The 19,277-nt window shown below is 40.0% G+C and overlaps 1 protein-coding gene across 1 annotated transcript in view; it reads right to left on the bottom strand.

Annotated features, from left to right (window-relative positions):
* Positions 1-345: 345 nt before the first annotated feature.
* Positions 346-19,277, bottom strand: part of SGPP2 (sphingosine-1-phosphate phosphatase 2) — a 117,774-nt gene continuing 98,842 nt past the window's right edge. Inside the window, exon 5 of the mRNA XM_004376361.2 lies at positions 346-1,102. Within this exon, the coding sequence (XP_004376418.1) occupies positions 551-1,102 (552 nt within the window). The 3' untranslated portion in view covers positions 346-550. The remainder of the gene's footprint in view (positions 1,103-19,277) is intronic.

Genomic DNA, 19,277 nt, shown 5'->3' with positions numbered 1-19,277 from the left:
CACTTTTGAGGAAGGTTTAATCTCACTTGCCTGGTGAGGTGGGAGCAGCCAGTTTCTTGGATCAGAAAAGTATGGGGATGGTGGCTGGAATCCTGCAGAATGTATCAAGGAAGAAGAGCAGGTGCCTATTTCAAAATGTACACCTAAAAGAAGCAAGAGCTCACCAGGACAGGAGGATTTTCCCTACAACCTCACAGTTCTGCCACCACCTTCATCCTCTTCACAGTCAGGTTTACTTCAGAGTGGTCTTGTCACCAGCCAGGCACAGTCTAATTAGATTATAATGAAAACAGAGTCACCCCGTTCGAGGAATGCAGTTTTATATGGTGCCACCCTTTTTGCCAGACCAAAGTTCCAGTTTTGGTGATGAGAGTCAGCGCTAGGCAAGGTCATAACTGAAAAGAAATCTGCTCTACCTCCAGGAGCCAGTGGGGCTGTGGCTTTTCCTAAACTGCCACAATTCCTCCCGGCTCATGAATAGATCCAACATCCAACTTTCCTATGTCTTGGCTCTTGCGTTCAATGGGCTATTTCCCAACTGTCTGGGGGCTCACAGTAATCCCAAAAACCTGTGTAACATTGGCACAAATGTTGCAGCACAGATGCCAACAGATGTGTAGGTGACAAACTTGTAAGGCACTTCAATTTCCAGTCTCCTCCTGGCCTCCTTGTTCCTGATCACCACCCTGAACCATGAGTATAATACTTGAAGTGAGAGATTCTGTACAAATTGACGAACCAAGAGGATCAACACAATTCCCACAGCAAATTTGGTCAGACCCAAAACTAACATGTCAGTGGTGAGCGGAGGGATGTTCCGAATAACAGGGAGAGATTCAGTAGGCTTGGACACGAGCTGGAAAAAATGGTTGATCCAGAATCCTATGGTCACTCCAGCCCCAGCAGCAAGAACGGTGGTAGTATCTGCTCTGGTTGGGCTATAGTAGTCAGAAACGGGGTAAAGGTAACACAAGAAGAATGGCACGACTATGACACACACAGGCAAGAGGGGGCTGGCCGAGTCCAGATTGTCAATGAGGGTCCAGGCAGGATAGGTGAGGGCAATGAGGAGTGCAGTGATCAGGACACCACCCAGCACATCCTGTGAGAAGGAAAGAGAAAAGAAAAATGTAAGCTAGTGAGTGCTTACTTTTATATAGGTAGAGTTTTGAGTCAAATAGGGTTGATTCAATTTAAAATATAATTTTTAAATTATTTTATAATACACGTTTAAAGAGTGTGTAAAGTTGTAAAAATTTAAAAATAGGAAAAAATACCGACATAACCATGCTATTTACATTTTCTGTATTTTCTTCTAGTTGTTTTATAGTTTAGAATAAATTCCATCTTTGTTTGCTTAATGCACAGCTATAATTATGTTGTCCCTTCAGTTTCATATCAGTTTTTATTTAGAATTATATCACAAGTATTCTCACAGTCTTCAAGACATGCTGCCATCCTTTCTATGCAGGGAGGGGTTGGGGGTGCACACTGGCTGGAAGTGAAGTTCCCTTCTCCAGAAGCCACATTCACATAGCAGTCATACTATTGTTACTTAACCAGTAACCAAAGCAGTTGCTGTTAAGTCGACTCTGACTCATGTTGACCCCTAGTGTGTTAGAGTAGAACTGTGTGCTCCATAGGGTTTTCAATGGCTGAATTTTTTGGAAGTAGATCACCAGGCTTTTCTTCTGAGGCACCTCTGGATGGACTAAAACCTCCAACCTTTTGGTTAGCAGCCGAGTGCGTTAACTGTTTCCACACCCAGGGACTTTACATACAGCAGCAGGCGGTCATAGGCAAGTAGCAATAAAAGAAGTCATTGTCTTTTTTTATTTTTGTTTGGAATATTTTTGAGTGGAATTTTCTGTTAAAAAAAACCCATGGCTGATGGTCTTGGGGAACATCTAGCTCAATTGGCATGACACAGCTTATAAAGACAGTGCTCTACATTCTACCTTGGTGAGTAGTGTCTGGGGTCTTAAAAGCCTGTGTGTGAGCAGCCATCTAAGATACTCCACTGGTCTCATCCCTTTGGGAGCAAGGGAGAATGAAGAGAACAGGATACAAGGAAAAGATTAGTCCGAAGGACTAATTGTCCACAGCTACCAAGGCCTCCACCGGACTGAGTCAAGTACAGCTAGATGGTGCCCGGCTACCACCACTGACTGCTCTGACCAGGATCACAACAGAGGGTTCTGGACAGAGCTGGAGAAGGATGTAGAGCATAATTCTAACTCACAGAAAAAAGACCAGATTTACTGGCCTAAAGGAGACTGGAGAAACCCCGAGAGTATGGCCCCCAGACACCCTTTTAGCTCAGTGGTGAAGTTACCTCCGAGGTTCACTGTTCAGCCTGGGAGTGGACAGCCCCGTAAAACCAAATGAGACTAACGAGGTACAGGAGTCCAGTGACAAGGGCCAGAAGGCAGAAGGGAACAAGGAAGCTGGTGATAGGGAACCCAAGGTTGAGTAAGGATATTGTTGATGTGTTGTGAGATTGTTAACCATTGTCATAGGGCAACATTTGTAGTAACTGTTAAATGAGAAACTATTTTGTTCTGTAAGCCTTCATCTTAAGTGAGAATAACTGCACAATTTGAAGAGCGTAGTCAATGTCACTGAACTGTGCATGTAGAAATTTTTGAAATGGTGTATCTTTGGCTATGTGTATTTTCACCAAACAAAAAAAGAGGTTGAGAAGTTAGAGGGTTGATATGTTGTGGAGTTGTTAACCAATGTTATAAAACAACATGTGTACTTCTGTTTCATGAGAAACTATTTGTTCTGTAAGCCTTCACCTGAAGTACAATAAAAAATATATAAATAAATAAATAAAAAACCATGGCTGTTGAGTCATTTCCAACTCATAGCAACCCCACAGGACAGAACAGAACTGCCCCATAGGGTTTCTAAGGAGCAGCTGGTGGATTTGAACTGCCAACTTTTTGGTTAGGAGGCAAAGCTTAACCACTGGGCCACCAGGGCTAGAAATTTCTGTTAGGGGTTGGGTAAAACACAGTTTTGCAGAAGGCACAGAAAGGTTCAGAGTGATCCTGTAGGTGCTCGGGGAAACTCATGTATTGTACACATTTCTCTTGATGGAACTCTGGACTCCCTGGTCACGGAAGCTCAGAGTCCTGCTGGTGACATCTGATGTTCCTTCCTCTCATCACCCATCCCCACCAGTCACATAATCCGCAGACTCCTCCTCCATTCATTCACAAGCTCCCTCAGTCTGCCCCAACCGCTGATGGTCTACTTTACCACCCAGACTTCAGACCTTCACTGCACCTCATGCCTGCCAGTCTCGGTTCCCAAACATTCACAGACCACCTTCTTGATGGATTTCCAAAAGCAACTGTTCTCAAGTATTAATGTACATGAAAATCCCTACAAAGATAGATAAAATGCAGACTCCAGGGTACTGCTCTCGGATTCTGATCAGAAGCGACCCAGGAGTATGCATTTATTTATTTTTTTATTGTGCTTTAGATGAAGGTTTACAGAGCAAATTAGTTTCTCATTAAACTATTAATACACATATTATTTTGTGACATGGTTGCCAATCACATGGCATGTCAACACTCTCCCCTTCTCGACCTTGGGTTCCCCATTACCAGCTTTCCTGTCCCCTCCTGCCTTCTCATCCTTGCCCCTGGGCTCGTGTGCCCATAGAAGTCTGCATTTTAACACCCAAAGTTGATTCTGATGTAAGAGGTCTAAATGGTAAACTCTGAGAAGTACTGGCCTATAGGTTGGTAGTCATGGAACCTCGGAGGTGCAGTGGTTAAAGCGCTAGGCTGCTAATTGAAAAGGTTGGCAGTTCGAACCCACCAGCGGCTCTGCATGTGAAAGATGTGGTAGAGTGCTTCCTTCCATAAGGATTACAGCCTTGGAAACCCTATAGGGCAGTTCTACTCTGTCCTATAGTGACATTGTAAGTTGGAATAGACTCGACAGCAACAGGTTTGGGTTTTTTTGGTAGGTTGGCAGTCAAAGTCCTCCGGTGTGATGGTAAAATTAATCTGTTTTTCCAGTGTTCTCTCTCACTACTTTTCCATTTCAACTTTCCACTCCAGTCAAACAGGTCTAGTCATCTTTCCCCGACATGCCCAGTGCCATTTTATTATCATAATTTTGCATTTCTTTTATGTACAGCACAGCTGAATCATCTCTACCTATCAAGATCGTATCAGTTCTTCTGAGGCTCAGCTCAAAACCTACTTCCTTTCCAAAGTATCCTCATGTGTTATCACAGTTGGAAATGACCTGTTCTTCTCCCTCTTCCTGAAATGAATGTTAAGACACTAGTTTAATATCACTCAGAAAGCCTTACCTTAGATTGCCTTTTTTGTTTTCTACTTTCTTTTATATATATATATAAAACTTGTTTTCTTTTTCTTGTTGTTGAGAATATACACAGCAGGACATACACCAATTCAACCATCTCCACATGTATAATCCAGTGACAGTGATTACATTCTTCAAGTTGTGCAGCCATTCTCACCCTCCTTTTCTGAGACGTTCCTTCCCCCTTAACATAAACTCACCGCCCCCTAAGTTTCCTATCTAATCTTTCGAGTTGCTGTTGTCAATTTGATCCCAGAGAGTTCTTAAAAGAGCACAATGCTCAAGGCAGACATTCTTTACTAGTTAAGCTAAACTACTGTTAGGTTTAAAGAAGACTTCAGAGGATATTTTTGGTTTAAGGTTTAAAGAGTATCTCAGGGCAATAGTTTCAGGGGTTTATCCAGACTCCATGGCTCCAGAAAGTCTGATTCTATGAGAAAATGAAATTATGTTCTGCATTTCCCCCTTTTCTTAGATTGCCTCTTGCCACAGTTTATGTATTCACATGCCTCCACCCTGAGTTGATTATAAGACTCTGGTCAGCAGGGGCTGGCTCTCTTGCATCTTTGCATTCTTCTTCAAAGCCCCTAGCATAAGTGTTCAACTCATAGCTGACATTTAGTTATAGTCTTGGCTCCAACATGACAAACCTTACCTTTCTCTTATTCTGAATTATCTGTAACATTTAGCACTCATTGTTTCAGTAAGAAAAACAAAAACCAAACCCATTGCTGTCGAGTCAGTTCCAACTCACAGCAACCCAATATTACATAACTAAAAAATTATCTCCCTTCCTTCTGTCTTCCTTTGTAGCTGCAGTTACCAAACTGCAATACACCTGATTGGAATATTCTTTCTGAACTAATTCTGTTTATCTTCAATGCATCAGGAGACTAGACTATTTTGCTCCAGAGTCCCGGCATTTGAGGAAAAAGTTAATTTTAGCCAAAACGGCTGCTGGTGTAGTTTTTTTTCCTTCTGACAACACAGTTATGTTTTCAGCCATAAAAGGTGCTATTGTAATAAAGACATTTAGGTATTTCAGTCAGGAAAATACTTGAACCATAGCTAATAAGCCTTCTAACTTGGAGCTCTAAATTTCTTATAAGAAAATTATTCTAAATACCTTCTAAAAATAAAGACTGTAATGCTTGAAAATTCAAGAACTTTTTACATTAATTTTTTTTAAAAACTACTAAATTCACAGAAACTATAAATGCTTACTAAACCAATCTCCATCTCTGAATTGGGTTTGCTGTGATTTTCCCAAATTCAGAACTAGGAAGCTATTTCTTTGGAACTGCACAGTCACGTGTTTGGCATGGTATGTGAGGGCAGAGGGAAAAGAGTTTGCAGTTCTACAGAACAGGAAAGGCAAGCTGTAGGACAGAGGAGACAGTGCCAACAGAACAGAGAACGGTACAATAGAGCACAAAGGTAGAGGTGGGAGCCACTGGCTAGGACTTGCATAATTTCTCTTTGAGTCAGAACTGCCTTCACAGCAATGGGTTTAGCTTTTTTTCTTTGAATAGGTGGATGGAGGGAGGAGGCAGAGAGACGAGAAGAGAGGAAAGAGTGTGTGTGGTTTATAGGGAGATATGAATTGAGGATAGTCAAAGATAATGGTGCAGAAAACAAATTTAAACTCCTTTCCGTAGAAAAATAAAATCTGACTATAAAAGTATTCTAACACTGTTGTTAGGTGCTGTCGAGTTGATTCCAACTCTTATGACCCTACAGGGCAGAGTAGAACTTCCCCATAGGGTTTTCTAGGCCGTAATCTTTACAGGAGCAGACCTCCAGGTCTTTCTCTCATAGAGCTGCTGGGTGGGTTGGAACCATTAACCTTTTGGTTAGCAGCTGAGTGTGTAACCTTTTGTACCACCAGAGCTCCATATTCAAACACTAAGATCCAGTAATTCTACCCTTAGAAATTTATTCTAAGAAAATAATTAAAACGCTCACAAAAGGTTTACATATAGGGATGATTCTTGTTGGGTTATTTCAATGCATACCAATTGTTATGGATTGAATTGTGTCCCCCTAAAATGTGTGTCAATTTGGCTAGGTCATGATTCCCAGTATTGTGTGATTGTCCTCCATTTTGTCATCTGATGTGATTTTCCTATGTGTTGTAAATCACACCTCTATGATGTTAATGGGAGCCCTGGTGGCATAGTGATTAAGAACTCCATTGTTAATCAACAGGGCAGCAGTTCTAATCAACCAGCTGCTCTTTGGGGCAGTGCTACTCTGTCCTATAAGGTTGCTATGAGTTGGAATTGACTCCACGGCATTGGTTTTTGTTTTTTTTTTTTTTTTTTTTTTTTGTGTGTGTGTGTGTGTGCTTTAAGTGAAAGTTTACAATTCAAGTTAGTCTCTCATACAAAAATTTATACACACACTGTTACGTGACCCTAGTTGCTCTCCCTATAATGTGACAGCACACTTCTTTCCACTTCAGATTTTCTGTGTCCATTCAACCAGTTCCTGACCCTCTCTGCCTTCTCATCTCACCTCCAGACAGGAGCTGCCCATTTACTCTCATGTATCTACTTGAGCTAAGAAGCACACTCTACACGAGTATCATTTTATGTCCCAGAGTCCAATCTAACCTTTGTCTGAAGAGTTGGCCTCAGGAATGGTTTTAGTTTTGGGCTAACAGAGAGTCCAGGGGCCATGTCTTCTGAAGTCCCTCCAGTCTCAATCAAACCACTAAGTCTGGTCTATTTACTAGAATTTTAGTTCTGCACCCCACTTATCTCCTGCTCCCTCAGGGACTCTCTCTTGTGTTCCCTGTCAGGGCAGTCATTGGTGGTAGCCAGGCACCATCTAGTTCTTCTGGTCTCAGGCTGATGGAGTCGCTGGTTTATGTGGCCCTTTCTGTCTCTTGGGCTAATATTTTCCTCATGTCTTTGGTGTTCTTCATTCTCCTTTGCTCCAGGTGGGTTGGGACCAATTGATGTATCTTAGATGGCCACTGGCAAGCTTTTAAGGCCCCAGACATCACTCACCAAAATGGGATGCAAATATTTTCTTAATAAACTTTGTTATGCCAATTGACCTAGATGTCCCCTGAAACCATGGTCCTCAGAACCCCACCCCACCCCCGCCCCTGCTACTCTGTCCCTCGAAGTGTTTGGCTGTATTTAGGAAACTTCTTAGTTTTTGGTTTGGTCCAGGACAATGGTTTTTTTTGGTATGACATTAATGAGGCAGGATTAGAGGCAGTTATGTTAATAAGGCAGGACTCAATCTATAAGATTAGGCTGTATTTTGAGTCAATCTCTTTTGAGATATAGAAGAAAGAAGTGAGCAGAGAGACGGGGGACCTCATGCCACCAAGAATGAAGAACCAGGAGGGGAGTGCATCCTTTGGACCTGGGGTCCCTGTGCTGAGAAGCTCCTAAATCAGGGGAAGACTGACGACAAGGACCTTCTTCCAGAGCCAACAGAAAGAGAAAGCCTTCCCCTGGAGCTGGCATCCTGAATTCGGACTTCCAGCCTCCTAGACTGTGAGAGAATAAATTTCTCTCTGACAAAGCCATCCACTTGCGGTTTTTCTGTTGTAGCAGCACTAGATAACTAAGATACTAATTAAGTCCAAAAATTATATATATGCTCCATTACAGAAAAATCATAAAACACACACAGAAAAATAACATAAAGAATGGAGCATACGTTATAATAAGAAAAATCTGAAAAGCTATATATCAAGCATATTATGTTTACACCAAAAAAATGAAGACAAAAATAGTTTTATTATTTAATAATACAGCATGAACATTTTCCATTTGAAGAGACATAACTGCAACTTCATCTTTTTATGGTTGCAATATGTGAGATGTATCAAACAGAATACAAACTTTATGTAAAGAATGATCCTACTTTTATATAAATGTATACTTGTACGCATGAGTAAAATATCAGAAGGAAATGAACTAAAATGTCAAGAGTAGTTTCTTTCTATTTGAGTATTACTGAGGACTATTTTCTTTTTTATGCTCTGCAGTATTTTCCAAATTTTCTACAGTCAACATCCATTATTTTTATTATAATAAGAATACAATCAAGGAGAAGATCTCAGGATGTCAAAACAAAATCAGAATGTTTCAAAATAAACCAAACCAAAAATAATTAGCCAATGCTTGAAATTTTCACATCATGCCAAAAATCTTCATGATGATCAACACAGGTCTTAGGATTCCTCCACAGTCTAAGTAACATTGCAAATAAAGGCACATAAGATGCACTGCCAGTGCTACTCCACAGATTGTATTGTTTGAAGCATAATCAACCTTTAATTCAATCCACCAGTCAAAGTTTAAGTGCAACCTTTCAAATTATTTGGGGAAAAGAAATTATTATATGAAACTAACTTTTTCCACAGTCAAAATGCAGAAAGAACTAAATCCCTTTGATTTTTGTACCTGTTCTCATTTTCAATTATAAAACTTAGTATTTAGACAAAAGCTTCAGCTTTATTCTATCTCATTATATGAAACAATAATAAAGACAAGCAATCTAAAGTGTTTAGAAAAGAATGCTAATAGAGCTATCCAAAGCATCAGAACAAATTGTAGTGAATGCTTATATAAACACATAAAACAGTGTTATTTTTACTCAAACACAAATGCTCCGCCTTTTGGTAAACATCTCTGGATATTTCCACAGCAGGCCCTAACCCTGAGAACTCCCAGCATTTGTGAATTCTGACCCTGCATCACATTCCCATATGCACTTTAGTACGACACATTTACATTCTATCTCCAAACCTCTTCCCTGAAGAATGCTATTGAGCCGAACAACACAACACAAGGTTAGCTAGCTAGAAAGAAGGGGGGAGAACAAACCCATTCATTCAATTGTTAGGAAAGAATGCATTCAGATCTTTGAACTATTTATGCCGAGAACTCTATGATTCTGGCATCTTCCCCTCAGCCAGGTCCCCTGCTGAGAGTGTGAAGGGCCTTCTCTGCCATTGGCTGCCTTCTCAGAGAGAGCTGAAGCCAGGAGCAAGGCAAAAACCAAGCCCACTTCTTAGCAGATGCATGCTCTGAATGCAATCAGACACTGACATTAAAGAAAGTAAAACAAACAACCCCCCTCCAATTTTCTAGAAGATAAGTTTTAGTTACAGATTAGTCAGTGTTGCCTACTTAACACACTCGAATATTTATTGTTTTCCTATCATGCTAGCTCACAGCGAATTTGATATTGGGGAATAATGCAGATGAGATTCAATAGAAGCCAAATGGCAAAAGGGAAGCAACATTGTTCATGAATATGAATATAAATGATTACAGACAGAAACCTACAAGTTATGCAATTAGCATATGTATAGGGGAGAAAAACTGAATGCACCAGTTCAAAAATACTAATTTCCTACTGAAGCACACCAATGTCCATGGAGATCAGTGGCAAGCAGAAAGCAGATTTACCTTGCCACGTGGTGTCAAAGTAAGCAGTAGACCTCCTGATGTTAACAGGTCTTTGGGTGGGCACTAGGTCACTGATATCCCTTCTTTCTTTGTTAAGATTGTCCTCTGAGCCACTTTAGATACCCTAGCATTGCTCCAAATCTAGGATTGTGAGGGATGAAAGTCTATGGTTATAAAGAGAAGGCTTAGAAAAAGACTTCTAGAAAACTCACTGAAGCTCAGGAGTAACTATGTGAGGTATATTTTAGAAAAAGTATATCAGCTTTCACCTTTCAAAACTTCAGAATAAATGCTCACTTGGAAGTGGACCATATTTAAGCTTTTATTGAAAATTACATTGGCATTTTAAAAAGAAAATGGTTTTTTACACGTGTGTCAAAAATTACACAAATCTTGGATGTAAGGTAAAACCTCATTTCAATGTCATATGAGGACAAAGGCCAATGAGGATTATACAGGGGAAAGTAATGAGTTAAACTCACAGTTTTTTGTCTGGTAGGAAAGCAAATGATGTCTGTTCAGTGGAAATGATAACCCCAAACATGACAGTTTGTTGCCCTGTAGGACAGTAACCAGTTTTGTATATAACCCAGGAATCTTCATGTAATGTTTCTTTATTATATTGTCTATGAATATTTAGCTCTTCTTAACATTTTACTGGTTCCTTTATTAATTAATGAGTAGACTAAAACCTTTGACACATGCTCATTTTACATTTGGACAAGTTATGGTTTTACCTCTTGAAAATTATGCTCTAAACCTGTTGCCATAGAGCTGATACTGACTCATGGTGACCCCATGTGTTCCAGAGTAGAACTGACTGCTCCATAGGGTTTTCTTGGCTGTAATCTTTTCTGAAGCAGTTTGCCAGGCTTTTCTTCTTTTCTGCTTACGCCACCTAGGCTCTCTAATTATACTCTAGCAAGTAGATAATTATTTCAGTGTTTATTCATATGACTAAAGGTTTATAAAGAAAATTATCTTGAATGATTAAACATGATTATTTCAGTGTTTATTCATGTGACTAAAGGTTTATAAAGAAAATTATCTTGAATGATTAAATATTCATATTCTCTGTGAAAACAATTGGAATTTAATTTTATCCTCCTTTGTATATTCTCTTTAACTGAACTGGTTTGTCAAAAAAGTAGATAAGGCAGGTATTATGTTTCTTAATATGATAGCATTATGTAATCACAACGTAATATCAATATTAACTAGAAAGATATTTGGGTATACTACGTATTTCTCAAGTTTACTCCACATACAGCATGATTCAGGAAGTAATCACTTGCTTGTCTTAGCTTTAAAGAATCTTTAAAGAATCTAACAAGTCCAAACAGTAGATCTTCATTTAACAGACAAAAGTTCCCCACCCATAATTCTCACTAATATGAACAATTCTAACTATGTTCAATCTGCGTGTTTGGCAGGTCAATAGGATTCTGACGCTGGATCAAACAAACTTCCAGGCAGGTTATAACATCATCCTTGACAACTGCGAAGCAGCTTGCAAGAACGACAAGTACAGGGAAGGGCAATCTGCTAGAAGACACAAAAGACACTGTCAAACATTTACGCGATTTTTCTCAAATCTGGGTGGGCAGAGGGGCCTCTGTGTAACGAGAGCAGAAGAAAGTCATGTTCAACATAATATAATTGTTAAGCAGGCCCAGGCAGGTTGAAATTTAGTTGGTATTGACACTGTATTTGCTTGGGGTTGAGGTGTAGATTGTTTTAGGGTTTTTTAAACTGTACTGTACATCGAATCAGCTGGGGAGATTTGTTAAAATGCAGGTTCTAATCCATTGAGTCCAGGTGGGACCTGAGAGCCTGTGTTTCCAACACGCTCCTGGGTGATCTGACGCTGCTGGTCCTCAGATCACGCTGTGAGCGGCAAGCACTAGCTCACCTCCCTAAATACAGAGGCCACCATGGGCTCCTCGGCTGAGTGTAGCACATTAGAGTTCCAGCATGCTTTCTTGAAACATGCATAAAAGGATAAAAACTATCAGATTATATTAGTGCTGTGCTTGGAAGTGATGTTATATAGCCTGTGAATGCCCTGAAATTATCTTCCAATGTAGAAATACAGTGAAATCTGTGAGAGCTGGAACTCGACGGGGCTGCCTTGTTTTTCTGGGTCTCACAAGTTTTCTGTCTTCGACAGGGTACAGTCTTACCACTTTTCTACTGCTCTCTATTAGTGGAAAATATTTGAGTTTTCCTTCTCTGACAGGTTTCCACCTTACAGAGGCTCTGGCTTGTGCAGGCTTTACTGTACCATGTGAAGGTGGCCCAGGAGAAAGATCCGACAATTCTCTGTCGACCTGGTGTCCTGGGTGCTCACATTTAGAGGTAAAGCAAAGCTATGCCAGTCCTTTGTCAGTGACACTGAGAAATGTTGGCTGGAACCCTTGGGGCCTGGCTCCCTGTTCAAAGACAGAATTCCCAGAGGGAATTCTTTGCAGGTCTTGTACTGTATTAGGAACTGGAGATTACTGGAGATTTTAAAAAAAATCAGTCTCACTTTGCTGACTGTTATACTGAAGTCAAATATAGCCATGTTCTGTCTTTGATGAGGCTGGACAATTTCAATTACAGCAATTGTCACTCCCTGTCATTAAGTATGTGTCACTGGGCATAATAGTTCCCAAGTGAGAAGGTAAAGCAATTTAACTTTATTATAATGGAAAAATGAGGTTCAAGATACAATGAGGTACAAGGTTGTGGTACTGGGGTAATACTTTGTTTTTACAATGTGGTGAGAACTCAGGGGTATGGTACGGAAACCAAAGTGTACCACAGACCTATGCATTACACATGAATCATTTTATGGCGGTTTTAGGGGTTTAAAAAAAATCACAAACTACAGCAGTCACGGGAAAACCTGTGTACATTTAAAAATATGATAAATAAAATGTTTATTTCCTTCGCCAAGTTTTAAGATTCCCACAAATATACATGAACACAGACCCCAGGAGTATTTTTAGATTAAAATTAAGTTCTGGACCTCTAAGTGATTTTCAGAGCATAGATGCAAACTTTTCTGCATCTGTCTGTGGCACCCCAACTAGTGTTCACCAGATCACCTTCCACAATTTTAGAATAAATGCCCACTTGGAAGGTGACCATATTTAAGCCTTCATTGGAAATTATGCTGTCGTTTTTAATAGATGATGGTTTCTGTACATGTGTTATGAAAAATTACACAAATCTTGGATCTAAGGTAGAACCTCATTTCAATGTCAAATGAAGGCAAAGGCCACTGAGGATTATAAGGAGAAAGTACTTTGTTGAATTCACTGCTTTCTGTCCAGTAGGAATGCAAATAACTTCTGTTCAGTGGAAATGATAACCCCAAAGGTTAAAGTTTGCTGCCACGTAGGACAGTAATTATTTTATAGAACCCACAAACTTCATGTAATACATTATTAAATTGCCTATAAATATTTAGCTCTTCTTAACATTTTACTGGTTCCTTCATTAATTAATGAGTTGAAGGACACATGTTCATTTTACATTGGGACAAGAGTTATGATTTTACCTTTGGAAAATTATTGTATTTGATGCAAATAACATGTGCCTTCTATATTTGTTTGCCAACCATGCCCTCCCCCATGAGGTATTTTCATAAATGCTGCTATGCCAATTATTTTTTATATATTGCTGTAAAAAAGAAAAAAATTAGCATAGCATGCTTACAAAAATACCTCGTGGGGGGCATGTTATTTAGGTAAAAATATGGTATACTCTAAACCCACTGCTGTTGAGTGATTCCAACTAATGTGACCCCATGTATTACAGAGTAGAGCTGCTCCATAGGGCTTTCATGGAAGCAGTTCACCAGGCCTTTCTTCCATGAAGCCACTGGGTGGCTTTGAATCGCCAAACTTTAGGTTAACAGCCGATTACATGTCTTAGTAATGAGGCCAGTTCTCAGGCAGTTTTATGGCTGTGATGGATAAACAGTCCATTTGCCCTTTGGTGACTAGCTGGACACTGCTATTTCTTTCCACAGGTGACTTGGCCCACCTCAACTCTCCAAACAAGGTATATTTCTCATTTTCAAAGAGCACCACAGAGAAGAGGAGGATAGATATTATTCTGTTGAGAACTTGGTTCTACTTTTCAGTCAGCTTTAGGAGGAAGGATTATAATGATTAAAAAATTTTGCAAATCAATAGTTTGCAGGATTTAAAATTGATTCTCAAACAAAAGGACAAAAGCTCTCTGAAACCCATGTATTTGTGTTATTGCCAGAACTCAAATTAAGTGTTGTTTTGTTAAAAAAAGACACCGAGTAAGGAAAGAAATCATCAGAAATGTAAGTACCATCAGGGCAAAGCCTAAAATAAAATCTTCCTTCTCTTCTAGAAAATCCTCACATGAAGGCTTTGTGATCAAAGTGAAGAATGCTGTTAGATGCTATTGAGTCAATTTCGACTCATAGAGATCCCACATGACAGACTAGAACTGCCCCTTAGGTTTTCTAGGCTGTAATCTTTATGGGAGCAGATTGCCAGGTCTTTCTCCCACAGACCCGCTGGGTAGGTTCGCACCGCCAACCTTTCGGTTAGCAGGTGAGCACTTAACCATTGTAGCACCGGGGTTCCTTAAAGTGAATAACAGAGCTCAGAAAATTATTTACTCATTCATTAATGCAATAGCTATTGTGCTTTTTTTTAAAAATTGGCTATTACATACCAAGAAATATACTGGAATAGAAGAAGACAGTCCATTAAAAATAATAATAATAGGTTTATTGTTTTTGTTAATTGAGTGAGGCTCACTCTAAAAAATGCATTTCAGAGCCCTCTGTCCATAAGCCCTCTCACACAATTTTACAACCAATGGCAACATCCTATACAAGTTCTTCTGGGACCTGCTGTTAGCAATATGTCAGAGACATCTTTCCATGAAAATAGAACTACATTATTTTAATGGCTGTATAATAGTCCACTCTATTGAAATGTCATACTTTATTTAACAAGATCTGATTGATGGACATTTAGTGTGTTTTCACTGCTTGCTATTAAATCCATTAATGAGCCTCCTGGAGGGGTAGTATAGAGTGGTAATTAAAAGCACAGATTTTGCAGTCAAACTGCTTGATTTTAAATCTCAGCTCAGTCTCTAACCAGTTATATAACCTTGGCCAGGTTACTTGACCTCTCTGTGCCTCACGTGTAAAACCAGGATAAGAGCAGGGCCTCCCCTTGTGGTGGCTGTTTACCACTCTATGCAGTAGCTAACCTATGTGAAGCACTGAGAATGCCATCTAGCAAATCCTAAGTGCTCTGGAAATGTTTGCTATTATTACATTCACGTTTACATGTGTGCTTTAGGGTAAACCCGCAGAATTAGCTAGAAGCCTAAAAGGCTATACATGTACATTTTAGATCTTAATACATTTTGCAAAATACCCTCCAGAAGGCCTATACCAATGGTTTATCCATAAATTTACAAATCGTAATCCTTGCTTGGCAGGAAGGAGATCGGAAGCTTGCTGCCAACCTGACGAAGCTGGCTGCCAACCCGACGAAGCTGGCTGCACTGATTTAGTGTATACTCTGGGCAAGTGGACAGGAGCCCTGGTAGCACAATGGTTAAGTGCTCGGCTGCTAACCAAAAGGTTGGCAGTTCAAACCCATCAGCTGCTCCACAGGAGAAAGACGTAGCAGTCTGCTTCCATAAAGATTTCAGCCTTGGAAACCCGATGGGGCAGTTCTATCTTGTCCTATGAATCAGAATTGACTTGATGGCAACGGTTTATGTTTGTTGTTAGGAATATATACCATGAGCAGTTCTTGCTGGAAATTGCAGTAAGCCCTAATTTTGTTTCAATTAATACAGAATCATAAAATACCTTCAATTTCCCTTTATACCCTCCCAACAAATGGCTGCCTAAACCTCTCCTATGGTAAATAATAAATTATTTTCTGTTTAAAACAAACAAAACAAGAGTGGCTGAATGTCTTACCATGAATACTTATGGCTTCTGAAACCAGAAATAATTCTCTATTTTTACAAAAGGGTAAAAATATTTCTCTCCAAGGTAAACAGAAAACAATGGGCATAATAACGTGGTGACTGGTGCTCAGAAACACAACCAAATTCCCTTTTCATCTCAGGACTTCATCCAATGGGGCACAAGAGAGAGTCAGGCGTGGGGAAGTATAATTTGCATCACAACTGACTTTCTTTCTCATATTAAACAAGGCAGTTTGAAGTTTGTTTTTAAAAAGTGGTTTCAAACAGCCTGAAAAAACACACCAAAAATGCCCTAGTCCAAAGCCAGAATAGTTTTATAAGGTCTGCAGATAATTTAATATTTGAGAAGTCTTTTCAACTTTCTCCACCTGCAACCAAAACTAAAACAATATTTAGTGAAAAAAATAAATGAGTGCGTAAATAAAACCTAATCTCTATATAATTATCCGCAGGTCAAACAATTTAGAGACAATAAAATAGAGCAGCGTTTCAGCTAATTCAAGTTCAAAATAATGAACAACCATTTACTATTTGTTCAAATTTCAAATATTCACTAACCTAACAACAAAGTCCAGCTAATTTTACTTTAATAAATTTGGAATGATTGGTTTATAAGTCAAAGGATTTAAAAAATCAATGCTGTTGGTTGATTAACTTAGGGCATCACAAATATAGTATAATCAGCCTCTTTTCGACTGGCTCTAGTCCTCCTTCTCCCATAAATACAAATAAAATATAATGTCCAGTTTTTGAGCCTTTGAAAGAATAGGAAAAACACACCCACAGAGATGTAGAAAGAGTATTTCTGGGGCTTTGTCTGTCCAACACCCCTTCCCCTCTTCTTCTGATAACAGGACGCATTTTATTTTGGACAACTGCCACTCTGCATTCCAATCCTAACCCTAATCACAGCGCCAGCTCACACGGGCTGCACGTGACCCACCTAGTCAAATCATAGTTCTCTGCACCCCTTGACCAGCATTCGGTACAGCAATGGGCTCTTGCCCAGGTCAGACCAGTAAAATACCTTTCCTGAAACTATCCTCACTGGAGTCCTTTTAGGTTGTCGTTGTGGTTGGTTGCTAGCAGGAGGGGACAGGAAAGCTGGACAAATGGAAAACGGGAACCCAAAGTCAAGAAGAGGAAAGAGTTGACACGTCATGGAGTTGGCAACCAATGTCACAAAACAATATGTGTATTAATTGTTCAATGAGAAACTAATTTGCTCTGTAAACCTTCATCTAAAGCACAATAAAATAAATTTTAAAAAAAAGAAAAAGAAAGTCCTATGGAGCACAGTTCTACTCTGACACGTGGGGTTGCCATGAGTCAGAGTCAGAAACAGGTATGTTGCTCACAGCACTTTAGTGCATCATTCAGGTCGCTGCCTGCTTCCAGTGCATAAGGGGGAAGAGACATTCCTGGAGATTAATCATTTGCTAACTGCACATGTTAAGAAATCCCTCCATGGACAGGAAAACTGGTGATAGGAAACCCAAGGTTGAGAAGGGACAGTGTTGACATGTCATGGGGTTGTTAACCATTGTCAAAGGGCAATATGTGTACTAACTGTTTAATGATAAACTATTTGTTCTGCAAACCTTCATCTAAGGCACAAAAAAAAAAAAAGAATTATCTATGTGAGATCAAATTGACAACAGCAACTCAAAATGTTTGATGGGAAGCCTAGGGGATAGTGAGTTGAAGATAATGGTGATGGAATAATTTGGAAAAGGATGGTGAGAATAGCAGCACAGCTGGAAGAATGTAATTGATGTCACTGAGTTGTACATGTAGAAACTTTCGAAATTGTGTAACTTTGGCTATGTATATTTTCACCAAAAAAAAAAAAAAGGTCCTCAAGGTCTAGAAGGGAGAGTGTTGACACGTCGTGGGGTTCTTAACCAATGTCATAAAACAACATGTGTACTGTTTAATGAGAAACTATTTGTTCTGTAAACCTTCATCTAAAGTACAATAAAAAAATTAAAAAAAAAAAAAAGAAATCCCTCCATGTCAGATGTGAATGGTTTGCTACTGATGTCATGACTTTGCTGACAGGCTCCAGGGAGACTCCTTGGTAGGCGAGTAAAGCACAGTGAGACACTCTATCGGCATGGTGGTGTCACCATCCTTGCCAAACCAGCTCTGGCCCCACCTCAGGGAAGAGTGCTTTATCCACCAAGCTGCCCAAGCAAGAGATTTTGGCACCAGTCTAGCTCCTTCTGTACCACACGCCCTCAGCCAGGTGGTCACGAAGCCCAATCAATGCTGGCTCTTAAGTATTTCTCAAATCTGTTCTCACACCACTGCCAGGATATCATTTCTGAATCTGACCAGGCGACTGCCTCCAGACATCTATAGAAAAGAGTTTCAGTTCCTTAGCAGGGCCAACCAAAATACCCCTGCCTATTATTCTGGCCAGGAAGGCCTGTGTGGCACAAACTGTTAAGCACTCGACTAACTGAAAGGTTGTCTGGTTTGAACCCATCCTGAGGCACCTCAAAAACAGCCTGGCAATCTGCTTCTGAAAGGTCACAACCACTGAAAACCCCATGGACAGTTCTACTCTGAACACACGGCGTCATCAAGAGTCACAATCGACTCAGCGGCAACTGGTTCTTTGGTTATTATTCTGGCTGCAACTCAAGCCATGTGCTTTTTGCTTCTGTGTCACTGACCTGCCTCTTGCTCTGGAAACTAGCTGTGGCCCTTCTCTCCTCTGCACACCACATATGCTGTTCCAGCTACGTGGAATGCCCTGTCTTTCCTAAACTCCCCACCTGCCACCAATGCTTACCTCTGGTGAATGGCTTTGTTGTAGGAAGTGGCTTTCCCTTTTGATCTCACATTGTTTGAAATTTTTAAAAATTGAGCATTTACAACTTACGCAATTAAATAAATGTGTATGTATATACACAGACAGACACTTACAAAGTCAGTTCATACGTGAGGTCTTCCCAAATTAGATGACACTTCCTCTCACTCTCACAACACCTTGCATTTAATGCTAGTTATAGTACTCAAAGGAGCCCTGGTGGTACAGTGGTTAAGACCTTGGCTGCTAACCAAAAGGTTGGCAGTTCGAATCCACCAACCACTCCTTGGAAACCCCATGGGGCAGTTCTGCTCTGTCCTGTAGGGTTGCTATGAGTTGGAATTGACTCAACAGCGACAGGTTTATAGTACTCAGCATATCAAGTAATCACAGTTTATTTATCTGACTCCTTCACAGACAGTGAGACCCAGGAGGATGGGGCAAGGTTCTATTGACCTCAGTATCTCTCAGATCTAGCACCAAGCATGGCACCTCATAGGAGTTTTTTAAAATACTTTATTGAGTTTTTGGTGAAAGTTTATACAGCAAGTTAGGTGGTTCCCATCTGACAATTTCCACACAAATTGTTCTGTGACATTAGTTACATTTATCATAATGTGTCAACATTCTTTTTAATTGCGTTCTGTTTGTTCCATTTCCAGCATCTAGTT

This window comes from Trichechus manatus, unplaced genomic scaffold (genome assembly GCF_000243295.1).
Source record: "Trichechus manatus latirostris isolate Lorelei unplaced genomic scaffold, TriManLat1.0 scaffold00041, whole genome shotgun sequence".
NCBI classification, from domain to species: Eukaryota; Metazoa; Chordata; class Mammalia; order Sirenia; family Trichechidae; genus Trichechus; species Trichechus manatus.
Note: the sequence above shows the minus strand (reverse complement) of the source record. Positions and strands in the feature narration are given on the sequence as shown.